A 13,552-nucleotide genomic window follows, 5' to 3' on the forward strand; every position below is an offset into this window, starting at 1 on the left:
CTTAGTTACATATACGTATAAATATAAAGAAAGATGCACGATATTTTTATTTAAAAATGCTTTTTCATTTTTTGGGTCATTAAGTTTGTATCGGATTATGTTCTTCTAAATCGCACAATTTTATGATTTCTGTTTGGTTTTGTTTTTAATAAATTCTGATCCTGAATGACGACGCCTCAGTTTTGTTCAATCACTATTTGGAACGCTTCATTCTCCTTTTACAGTAAAACGTTCATCGAATGAAAAAACACAATCATTATCCCAAGCAGCCGGCAATCGGGAGCACTACAATGAATATACTACAAATAATAAAATATCAAATATGGAAAACCTATCAGCGCCCACGTCAAACACTGCCACTTCTCTAAATACCGCTCTATCCGGCCCTAATACTAATATCGATGGCCACCAAGAACAACAACTTCAGAATCAACAGCAGCAACAACAACAACAACAACAACATCATGCGTCAGCACCGATACTTCAAAAACGCGGTGTTAACTCCCAATTATTGTACGGAGGGGCTGACTTGTATAACAATCCAATTTCATCGGCAGCCCTGGCTAATGGCGGCGGTGGCGGAAGTGTTGGTGGCGTTTGGAGCGATGAAATTGACCCACCTCTAATGTACTCCGATTTGCAGGAGCTGCAGGATGAATATCCTCGAGGTAAGTTGTGCATGAATGCATGAAATATCGATTTATTTGTACAGTAGTACCTACAATAAATTACATAATGTTGGAGGTACATATTTATGTATAGTGTTAGCTAAAGCGGGCGGGCCCATCAAGCAAGAAGATTGTGTTTTTGAATTTGAATTTGAATGAGGGAAATAATAAATTGCGATGATCCATAGTAATGGATTAGATATTCGTGTTAGCTTACCGTTAACAATATAGATACACTAAATTGCATTTTGAAGGGTTTTTAAACGAGAAATTCTGTGATGTTTTCATTTGCTTTCCATTTATTAACAAATAAGTGGAATGATCAAGTTTTTTAAATTATTCTTATTGCCTAGAACGTTTTTTTAAATTAATCAATTTTCATGTCAAAATTAGAGAATGAAATGAAATGAATAAATTGAAGAACCAATAAATCAATACCTTGGTGAATAGGAAAAGCAAGATAGATGTTATTAAAGTTTCAATGAAAAGTTATTGTAATGGGACCGATTTGTCAAAGTAAACATTTTGACATTTCTCGACTATGTAAATCTTTTTTAAATAAAATACTTTTGAATATAATTCCAATTTTATTAATTCTCGATTCAGGGTTAAAATCGTTCTCTAACGATAAAAGTCATTCCATCTGTCATCATGATATCTTGACATATGGGGAAAAGTTGTGTTCAGCCTCATTTAACCAAGTTGCAAGCTTGAAGTATATCTTTATATGTTTTCAAAAAACTTCGGTCGAAACCCATCTTTTATCACTTTTTGATTTTTGTTTGTGTAATAGCCTTTTCACACCAAACCCAAAACCGAGTTTTCGACAGTAAGTTTTCGAAAAACCGAAAATCGTTCACACCGAACATTTACCCCTTTTAATTTGACATTTAAATTTGTTTAACACTAGCTGTCAAATTTTGTATCTATGAAAAAATTTGTGAGTAAAAAGTTATGACTATTTCTTTTGCTCAAATTATTTGTGAAAATAAAATGAATGAATTGAAAAGTCGATAATCCTTTTCTGTGCTGTGATAGAGCTGCATATCAGTGCAGACAAGGCCGTAACACTAGCTCGTCTCGAAAAAAGAGTTTCAACTGAAGTTCTGGGGTGGGGTGGAATGGGTTCAGGACATGAACCAACAAGAACTACAAGCTCGCTTGGCTGCTGCTAACCTCTTTGTTCAATTCAACCGGTCCGAACAATTCACTAAGGAGAAGCTAACTGCCTACAAAATATATCATAGAATCAACAACAAACAAAACTGTTACAGTAAAAATTAATTTTATTTAAAACATTTTCTTCTTCTTTCACAACAAATTCAATCCAAAATACTAAGCTTCTGTTGGCTAATGTTCCTTCTGAATCGCCATACATACATATATTGTGGCCGTCCGAGCAACTTATAGGCGGGGTTGAGAAGATTCTGAATGATTTCGTGTAGGTTCTTATGGCCGCAGCAGAAAAGGTCAATTCCTAGTTCCAGATTCGTAACAAAATCTCACTCATCCAGAGGGATGACTGGAGCTGTTATGATGGGCTGCAATTTCTCTATGGCTATCTCTTTGGTTTCTTTCTTTGAGGGCTCGCCTGGCTTGTCCAAAGCACTGAGGATCTTATTGATGTTGACATCGCTGTCGGCGCAAATTTTGCTAGCCCGCTGAGACTTAGCCTCCACCAGAAATTTTCTTGCATACTTATTCTCCTCTACAAATGAACTTATCGTCATTTGTCCCAAACCCTTGTGATTGAACGGAGTGATGTCAAAGTCTTTCTCCAGGTAGTGAGCGAAAGCGTCGAACATATTTGTGGCGACGAGTTCGAATACTCATCCCTTGGAAACGTCATTACGAACTATGAGCAAGTCTTCCTCGCAATTTGGGTCATCACACCAGTAGCCGTAGGGAATTCCGTTTCCTCGCTTAACAAAAAGCGTTTGAAACTCTGGAGGATCATGAAAGATCCGCCAGTGCCGCAAATAGTCACCAGGGCTATTTGTTGCCAAATAGCTCCCCCAAAGATTTTTTTTTCTTTTTTCTATATTCTGTTAATACAAAACAAAAAGCAATTATTTTGTAAAGAAATTGTAAAAATAATATTACTAACCACTACCAAATTTGTTTCAAAAGGATGATGGACAGCAGCCATCAGCTGTTTTGTTCACATTATTTTAAGCGATGAATGTTTCGATTCGAAAGGTTTGTTTGTTGACTTCAACTTTGAATTGCTATTTGTTTTCGAGAGGTTTTATATAGAACTTGTGGTTTACGAAAAATTGTGGTTTACGAAAACTTGTGGTTTACGAAAACGTGTGGTTTACCATAAATGTATGGGAAAACTTTAGTTTTGGATGTAGGTTTTCGGCCAAAACCGATAAATTCAGTAAAACCGGGTTTTGGACTTGGTGAATAAAGCATTTTTAGATTATTTTTTTGTTTAATTCTGGAGATACTCGACACAAAAATCAGTTTTTACAAATTTTTTTAGATTTATACTTTTTGTGAAAACAATGTTAGTAAGAATTTTCTAAATATGTTTGCAAACATTAAAAACAATGATTATTAATTAAGGGCTTAACGTTTTATTAATTTATTTACTAATCTACTCCAAAATGTTAAACTCGTCTTTTCGTTTTGCAAATTTGTTTAGTTGCAAATTCACTCTTAATAAAAAAAACTGGCATCCAAACATGTCTAAATAGTGACAGTTCGTGAAAAGAAACGTGGAATTCGCAACTGCAGACTGGACCATTTTTCCATCCATTGCTTTTATAAAATTAATTGTACAAATGTCATATGGGTTAAGAAAATTGCTAAACTTTGCGCAATTTTAACTGAAGAAAATTGTTAAGAGGTAATAAGACGATAAAATCTTTTAAAATTAGGTAAATCATCTTTTATGCTTAGTAAACTGCTAAACATGGCTTTAACATTTTACTAAATCTTCAATTATTGACAAAATATTCGAGCTGAAATCTATTTCAACCAAATTTATATAAATGGGTGTTTTTTTAAACGTGTGGTTTGCAATAAAATGTAAATACTTTTGTCGGAGAAAGCCTTTTTGACAGCTGTCAATTGGTTTACAAGTATGCTCAGTATTGCAAGTCATTTCATAATAAAAAGACTCCTGAGATAAGGCCCAATTTGACAGACAGTCCTATGCACTTACCATCACGACACGGGTACTACATTTAGTTTGAATTATTTATCATTTTAAAACAGGGCAACAAGTGCTTAGAGCATTTTTTACGATTAGTTTAAAACACTTTAAGATTGTTGTAGGAAAAATATAGCCCAATCTAGAAAACCTGGATGAAACTAAAACTTTTCTTTGTTTATATTATTTAGTGTAAAACAACTTATTTAGCATCAGATTTTAAAAGTTACCATTGAGCTTTAAGCAACTAAAATAATTGATTCACATCGTATGAATTCATATATTTTTTCTAGTGTAATTGAAGGAAGGGATCACATTAAAATGTGGTTGACTTAAATTTGAATCTTATTGTTTCTCTTTTAATGTACCTCAAGGAAGGGATCTTGGGCCATTTTTGTTTTTATACTTTTTTTACTGCATATGATTCCAAACTCTTTGAGTATAATGTTTGCCAATGATATATGTAGAATTTTAGAGCCCCATACATGCATTATTCAATGAACCGACCACACCTCTACAAAAAGGAAGCTTTTTGGCTTGTGCAAAGTAAGCTACTGAATTATAATTTTTGGATCTAGCAAAACCCAAAAATAATTGTTTAAATGCATCTCCATCATGAATGTGGTCCGGTTTTTTAGACACCACTTTCCAGGTTGCCATTTGAAATGACCAAAGAACATGGTTTTGATACTATTTTTCATGAAATATGATTTTGCACATATTACAAATACAACCCGTGTTTTGTTGGAAAATCTATCAATAGTATATTAGGATTTTACACGTATAACAAAACCAATATCCATAGTATGAATACTAGCGATTAAAGTTAGAGTAGAATCTTACTAGGGATGGGGTTTTTGACTATTATACGAGTCTCGAATGGATCTTATGTGATTTCGTTCTCAAATGTTGATACGATTGATATTGCATTCGTATCTCGATGGCAATGTTCGTTGACTAGTTTTGCATTTGGAATCAGGTGTTTTTCATTGGCGAACAAAAAAAAAACAATCTGTTACTGTTGATATTATTTAGTTTTGTTAATAAAAATAGACTAACGGGCTTATTTTGCAAGAATAGAAAAGATAATTAAGTTTTGTGTTTTAAGGTTTAGATTACATAAATCTGTTTGGTGTTTCCACCGCACAAAAAGATTTAAAAATGATTAAGTTTGACAGCACTTTCTTAAAATGCAAATGGTGTTTCGATGTTTCTCCCGATCGGAATTGATTAAGTTATTAAGAATAGAGACGAGCTTCACACTCGCTTCAATACCACATGTTAATGTAGTAGTCTACGAACAAACCCCCTTCTTGAAGTTTTTATTTTATGTGAAAGCTGCAATTGTTAAATTAACTATTTTTATAGAATCTCAATTTCTACCATTTCTTCTTGAAAATTGTCCATTTTATTAGTTTTTTTTTGCTGAAGTTAAATTTAACTTTTTATTTTCACCAAATTTTCTTCTATTTGTGTGTTTTCTTTTATTATTATTCTGACAGATCTTCTTTCAGTTGTGCCAATTTTTAAATACACAAATCTGGCTACTGTCTATGCGTTTTCTTGGGAATTATTTACTATACCTACTATTTATAGAATACCAAAAATACACTATTACAAACTCTTTCCTGCAAATAAAAGTAGAAATATCATCCAACTACGGATAGAATTTTGACGTTCACTCGAGTCTCTTGTTTTGACAATGATTTTTTTTTAATTTCCCGGCTTTCAAATATCAAATTGTGTTCAGCATTTTACTCCGTTTACTCTGCGTTTTGAACATGATCAGAACTAAAAAAGAATTTGAAGCTCTGAACGATCGGAGCTCAAAAAGAAACACAATTTTTTTTTGACAATTCGAGCTCTGTTCTGAACTAAAAAAGAAAAATTCCAATCATGCCATATCGAAGGCATGTTCGTAGAGTATGATAAGTGGTTTGTTGTCTAGTATTTTTCATTTTTCAATAAGAGCTTATACTTATTACTGTGTACTGTATTTTAAGGAATTTTATGTTTTTCTACAACCAAACTTGGGTAAAACAAAAACGCAACATAAATAAAAACTCTGTCGTCAGAATCTTAATAAAAAAAAAAAACATTATTTGGTGTTGGTTACGTTTTTGAAGCATCAACATATAATCTATTAATTTTAATAATCAATTTTTGAATATTACTTCAAAATTCCGTGACGTTTCCGTATTAACTCTAGTAGGACTAAAAGTATTTTGGCAAGTCTTCAAAAATAAGATTAAGGTTTAAGAAAATAAAAATCTTACTTCTCATTTAGGTTTTCAATATTGCTTAGTATAATATCAATTTTTGAGTTGGCTACGCTTCTTTGCAATTTTTTTTAAATTAAATGTGGAATTAAACATAAACTCTAATACTTGATTGTTATTTACAAAAAGTTAATGTGTCCACAAATATAGTGCCATCAAAGAATTACACATAATTATACCATTATCTACGAACGAGCCCATTCATTCATTTATTATGTCATTCAGTTTTAATTTACAAAATGAAAAACATAAAAAAAAAAAAAAAGAGGCTGGGATGCGACCCACACTGATAACTTCCCATCCCGTCTGTCGATTTGTCTTGCTTAAAAGTTTGTCTTTATGTACTCGTAACAATTTTTACCAAATTTGCGTACTATTTTTGGTAGATTTTATTTTTTATGAAAAAACGGACTGTTGGATTTTTATATTAAAATTACTGAATATCGAAAACAATATTTTTTGTGAAATAAAATAAGTTTCAAGCCAATATTTTTAAGTTTTGAAAAGCTGTTTGAGACGAAAGTAAATTTTTACCAAGTAAAACTTGGTATTGTTTTATTTTAGAGTTTTATTTTTTGTAAAAAAAAACTGTCAATTCGATTTTTTAAAAATTTTACCAACAATATTTCTTATGAGATAAAATTACTTTAAAGCCAATACTTAAAATTTTTAAAGAGATATTTGAGTCGAAAATCAATTTTTACCAACTTTTATAAATTATTTTTTTTAGGTTTTTATTTTTTGTAAAAAAACTATCAATTCGATTTTTTTCAAACTTTAATTGTATGTTGACAACAAGATTTTTTGAAAGTTAAAAGATAATTAAAGCCAATATCTCAAAGTTTTGAAAAGATATTTGAGTCAAAAATCAATTTTTACCAACTTTTATAATTTTTTTTTTAGGTTTTTATTTTTTGTAAAAAAACTGTCAATTCGATTCTTTTCAAACTTTAACTGAATGTTGACAACAAGATTTTTTGAAAGATAAAAGTAAATTAAAGCCAATATCTCAAAGTTTTGAAAAGATATTTGAGTCGAAAATCAATTTTTACCAACTTTTATAAATTTTTTTTTTTAGGTTTTAATTTTATGTACAAAAACTGTCAATTCGATTTTTTTCAAACTTTAACTAAATGTTGACAACAAGATTTTTTGAAAGATAAAAGTAAATAAAAGCCAATATCTCAAAGTTTTGAAAAGATATTTGAGTCGAAAATCAATTTTTACCAACTTTTATAAATTTTTTGTTTAGGTTTTTATTTTTTGTAAAAAAAACTGTCAATTCGATTTTTTTCAAACTTTAATTGTATGTTGACAACAAAATTTTTTGAAAGATAAAAGTAAATTAAAGCCAATATCTCAAAGTTTTGAAAAGATATTCGAGTCGAAAATCAATTTTTACCAACTTTTATAAATATTTTTTTTAGGTTTTTATTTTTTGTAAAAAAAACTGTCAATTCGATTTTTCTCAAAATTTTTCAGAATGTTGAAAACAATATTTCTTATAAGATAAAATAAAATTGAAGCCTTAATTTCAAGTTTTTGAAAAGATATTTGAATCGATATTCAATTTTTACGAACTTTGAATAATGTTTTTTTTTAGATTTTTATTTTTTATAAAAAAACTGTCAATTAGATTTTTCTCAAAATTTTATCAGATGTCAAAAACATTATTCTTCGTTGCACAAAATTGCTTTAGAGATAAAATCATATTTCGGTCGTAAAATTTTGGAGGTGACAAATTTTTTTTTTTCAGTTTTATTGATTTAAAAAAAACCGTTATATTGATTTTTTTCAAAAAATATACCTGTTTGGTATCACGTTACAATCTATTATATAAAATTTAATTCAAGTCTTTAGCGTTTTTGGTTCGTAAGATATTTAGGGTTAACCAAAATTTTCACCATTTTTTCAAACTGCTATAGTAAAAAAACCACCCACGCAATTTTCTTGAGAGCCCTTTCTGCATCTTTCTGCCTTATTATCTGTATAACAAAATTTATTTGAAGTCGATATCTCTTCTGGTTCTTGAGCTATGGACAACGAAAAAAACGTCGCGAACGTACGGACGTACGGACGTACGGACGTACGGACATACGGACGTACGGACGTACGGACGTACAAACGTACGTACACACGCACGCACAGACATCTTTCTAAAAATCTTTTATTTCGACTCTAGGGACCTTGAAACGTCGAGAAATGTCAAAATTTTCAATTTGACAAATCGGACCCATTACAATAACTTCCTATGGGAAGTTAACAAATTAAATATTGTCTATTTATTAAGTTAAAATTAAATAAATTAATTTTTCTTAAAACCACTTTTGTAATATCTAATTAAAACCTTTTATTGAAAAACCCTATATATTCTTAAAGAAAGTATTTTTAAAGCAAAAAACGATAAAATATTAATTAATCAAAAAAAAATTAGCTCATTTGTCAAGCTAAACCATTAAAATTCGATGCACTACTCGAGGTCAACTTTTAATTATTTATATGAACATTGGTAGCCAAATAAGGACCTCTCGTTTCCATCAATCCTCGCCCATTATCCTTAAAAACCGATTCTTTACTCCTTTTTGTAATTTCTTTCTCTCGTTTTGCATATCATTAATTTATCTTTCTTGATTATTTCATTCAATGTGTATATTGTTTTTATTTACAGGTCAATACCGAAGCAACAATAAAGGATACGATAACCTTCAGAATATTCTTAATTCAGAAGCATATTTGGAACCATTTGCAATGCCTCTTCAGTACTCGAGTCGTTATTACGGAGACCGAAAGAAGCGTTCCAACAATAAACTTAACAAGTATGATATGCGGTAAGAGTTTTTGTTTGCATCCTTCTTTTGTTATTTTGCCCTGTACATCCTCCTTTTAAAAGGACTCTATTTTTTTGATTGTTTAAATTCCACTTCAGAGCACGTTTCGGTGACGAGACGCGACAATGCTGATCCTTTTTGCCCTTTTTACTGTACTAAAAACGGTTTAAAAAGACAAAATAATTATGGCAGAGACATGTCCTGACGGTTACTTCTAGTTAAAATTTAATTTCGTTGAAAAAGGTGTTTTTTTCTCACATTAATGCTTTGCTGTCCAATTAAATTAATCAACAAAGCATGCAATGGCATAATTTATAAGGATAGATTTTATTGCTCGTTCAAAAACTCTGAAAACTCTGCTCTACGAGTATCCATAGAAGTGCGTGGGTTAGGTGGATGTGCTGATGTATGTATATGAACTAAACAGATACTTTATAATTCCTCAAAAATGACGCAGGTGTTTATAATGAAAAGTTCAAAAATAATTATCTAGCTTGAAAAATAATTCTCTTTATTTTCTCTCTCTCAACACAACCCGATTTAAGCTACATACAAAAATTAAAACTATTTAAACTCGTTGAATTTTAAATTGAGTTTATAAAAAGAGTTAATTAAATGTTTACAAAAAAAAAATAATAATTACTGCCACGAACTCAAGTACCTTTACAAAGGATATGCCAAGGCATTTATGTAGGAGTAAGAGATTCATTTGCTTTTATGTATTTTCTTTGACTTAAAGTGCAGGAATATTTCTCTATACGTCAAAAATAATAATTAATTAAAGTTAAAAGTAGGTACTTAGCTTTGAAACATTCATTTTTGAAACAGACGAATTTTAATTAAGAATCTATTTATAGAATTAAGACGAAAGTTAGTAGATAAAGATTAGGGACATTCAATTTGTTGATAGTGCTGATATTTGACACCTGTCAAACGCAGAAGTGTCATACAATATTAGTTCAATAAAAAGGAATCTTAAAATGTTTTAAACTTAATTAAATAATTCAAATGCATCCACTTTTTGCCAATTACGTATATACATATGTATGGTGGTCATTACCGATCGACTAGCAAGCGTAAAGACACTTAAAGTGAAGTGTTACTGAAATTCAAAAAGCTGTACCATGTCAGAATAAAAAATAAGAAACAAATAAAAAATGTTTACCTTACCTGCCTGTTCTCACGTTCAAGCGGCTAGTCACACAGTCTAGTTTACAAAAGATTTCACAACCATACAGCACAATTGATAGTATAAGGGTCCTAGCAAGTACCAGTTTAGTTTTGATCGGGATGAAATTTGGAGTGACTTGAAAAAGGCGGAGACTTCAATAGACTTTACCAATGGCACTATTAAGGTGGTCATCCCAAGTAAGAGTGCGATTGAATACTACTCCTAGGTTTCTAGCAGCTCTAAAATATTCAATGGTTTCGTCTTCAAGTTTCAACAGGTTTAAAGCCGATAGATTAAAGTTTTTGCGATAGATGGGGAGGGATGTTGATTTGACAGGGTTAAGGCGGAGATCGTTCTTTTTTGACCACTGTGAAATGCTGAGCATCATTTTTAGCCCCAAAAGGTCGACTTATCAGGAGCTGCACATCATCAGCATAAAGATGAATTAAACAATGTTTAGCAATTTGTCGTTACTCATTTATGTTAAGTGAAAAGAGGATTGGTCCAAGAATAGATCCCTGTGGCACTCCACTCAAAACATTACGAAATGTGGACGAGTGTCCATTGGCTACCACGCATTGTTGCCTTCCACTGAGATACGAATGAATAAGCTTAAAGGACTCTAAAGAAAACCCAAAGTTAATTCGCAGCTTTCTACAAAGAATTGAGTGGTTAACAGTATCAAAAGCCTTTGAATAATTTAACAGTGTTAGCAATGGAACATGAGAAAAAGTAAGGCTGATTTGCAGGTACTCAACAGGTTGTTGATTGTAAGATATTTTTGGATCTGCCCCAGAATAGTTTTTTCAAACACCTACAAAAGAAACGGAAGAATGGCAATCGGCCAAAATTCTGTAGCAGTACCTGTTTGCTTTTTGGGTATGGGAGTAATCTAAGCCTTCTTCCATTCTAAAGGAAACGAAGTAGGCAATATGCTGTTAAATATGTAGGTTATATAGCGCAGTATATATGGAAGCAGTAGTCTCAAGAACTTAGGGTCCATTTGGTCCAGGCCAGTAGCATTAGATTTAATCGATATTATTGTACTCTTATAGAACTCAGAGAGCTGTTGATAGCAGTTTGTTCCTCCTTGTACTCTTATAGAACTCAGAGAGCTGTTGATAGCTGTTTGTTCCTCCTCAGTAAGGAAATTAACGGGTGAAGCAACCTTTAAGGGAATGGACGTAAACTTTTTGTTGAGTGCATCACAATCGACGTCACCAACAGCCTTTTTAGATTGTTTGCCAATACCGATTTTAGGCAGGTCTTTCCATCATTTTTTGCCAGAGGTTAAAGAACCAAGTTTTTTTTCATATTAAAGCCTTTTTGCCGTTCTGACCATTACGACAACTTGATTACGTAGTCTGCAATACATTGACTGTAGGCTTCATCTCGTCGTGACATCAGAGCAGAGATGTTGCTATTCAGCCAAGGTGGAGCCCTATGCCTTACGAGAAGGGTTTCAATAGGGACATGCCTCTCAAAAAGCTGATTGACGTTTTGCCGTAAGAACCTGACTTGATCATTTACATTTTGCATATGGTACAGTGAGTTTTATTCTACGCATTCAAAATCACGCACTAAGTCAGATGTGTTTAAGTTTTTGAAGTCTCGGTATTGAACAAATTTTTGATCAACCTGAAAAACTAAATCCAAACATACAAAAAGTAAATCGTGCTTTGAAAAACCAGGTACTGATTTACAAATTTTTTATCTGGACTGGACTTACAAATTAATTAATACTGACAACTTTGAAATATTAGTATTTTATATTGACGATACTTGTAAACCAGTCCCTGATGGTCTATCATCTTCTATTTTGAAAAATTGTGAAAGAAATTACAGACCTATTGCTAGATTATCAGTAATTCCTTAACTCTTTTAAGCATCTTGTACATGAGCTACGAACTTCGAACTGTAGATGTTCGCATGTTTTGAATTTTCTTTCACAAGAGCTTTATTTCTTTTCGCAGACTGTGACGAATTGAATTACCCTTTTCTCCATATTTTCCTCAACCATGATCTTTCACACAAAAACAAAACGAGAGTGGTATAATGTTGAGGTTATCATTGCAGTGTGGATGGTATGTGGAACGCGAATAGAGTTTGACAGTTCATAGCAACTACACTGCAATGCGTTACTACCAAAATGTTTACAAAATGTTCCTGTTTTAAAGAACTAAATGCAAATTTTACTATCCATACAATAGTGTCAATTGGTTTCTTATAATTTAAATGTGTTTTTGTTGGAAATTGACTTTTTGAAATCCATTGAATCACGTTTGTTCGTCCATTCGTTCATTCGTTGTTCGCTCTTATGTGCAAGGCCCTTTAGTAATAATTTTTCTTCATTCATTGATTTTTCATTTGTGGAAATAGACTTGGTAAGGTTCGGAACAGTTTAAATGTAATTTGACAGCAGATCTATCCGTCACTTGTTGGCTTGTGAAATTGTTGAAAATATTTTTTAATTGTAAAATTATAATTATTGCTCTTCACAAAATTGGACGTCGTTATGAAATCAATGGTTTTCTTCTTAAGTGATACCAAAACTTGAATATATTTTTGTGATCACCTTACTTACCCCCAGTTTCACAGTAGAAGTTTAAACTTCGATTTTGGTTTAAACTTCAGTTCAACAATTTATTCGGTTTTACACTTTCGTTTAAACCTTGATTATGCAGATAAGAACAAGAAATTATGTTGAACAAGAATTATGTTGTATGGAAAAGAAGGTTTCCTATATTATCAACAGGATTTTTTTCATTTTAACAAATATAAAATTTATTGAAAAAAAAGAAAAAACAAAATACTGAACTTCATTATAAAAAAAATAAATAAATAAATTTTCCCCGATTATCAACAAAACACAAAATATCTGTTGCTGTTTCACGTGTTCCTCGCTTCAGAGAGAGAAAGAAAAAACTATGAACAGCTACGTATTGCTTACATTACGTCACATGACTTACAATGCTACCAAACTATTTTTATACAATTTAATTAAACAACGTTCAATTGAACTGAAGTTCAGTGCACACTGTGAAACTAGAGGAGTTGAACTTCAAATTTAAACTTAAGTTTAGGTTCAGCTGATCTTAAATTTAAACTTCCACTGTGAAATATTGCAATAGTGTGTTATTATACTCAGACGTTTTTAGAAAGACACAAACAAGTGCAAAAGAGAAAGTAGGTGAAATGCAAACACTTTAAAAGGTCTCAACCAGCAGAGTTCTTCGTTCAGGATTGTCTTGAATGGTTTTTGACATTTCTTTTTCTTGCCTTTCTTTGTTCATTGGTGTTGCTTTATTATTCTTTCTAGTGTTTTTGAGTAAATAAGCGATGGCGATATTGCATCTCTCAAAATTTTATTTTTTTAATGTCGTTTTCAATGAACTACAAAAGCAGGTTAAAAGAGTCTTCATTGATACTTATATAATTTGAAACGA

General features: G+C 31.5%; 1 protein-coding gene across 2 annotated transcripts in view; it reads left to right on the top strand.

The window, feature by feature from the left end:
* Positions 1–13,552, top strand: part of LOC129951161 (uncharacterized) — a 37,965-nt gene that overhangs the window by 18,599 nt on the left and 5,814 nt on the right. The window contains exons 2-3 of one of the 2 annotated variants that reach the window (XM_056063183.1): positions 225–668; positions 8,776–8,923. In XM_056063183.1, the coding sequence (XP_055919158.1) occupies positions 225–668; positions 8,776–8,923 (592 nt within the window). Of the gene's footprint in view, positions 1–224; positions 669–8,775; positions 8,936–13,552 lie in introns of both variants that reach the window. The other variant, XM_056063182.1, reaches the window with a different exon arrangement.

The sequence above is a fragment of the Eupeodes corollae genome, chromosome 3 (assembly GCF_945859685.1).
Source record: "Eupeodes corollae chromosome 3, idEupCoro1.1, whole genome shotgun sequence".
NCBI classification, from domain to species: Eukaryota; Metazoa; Arthropoda; class Insecta; order Diptera; family Syrphidae; genus Eupeodes; species Eupeodes corollae.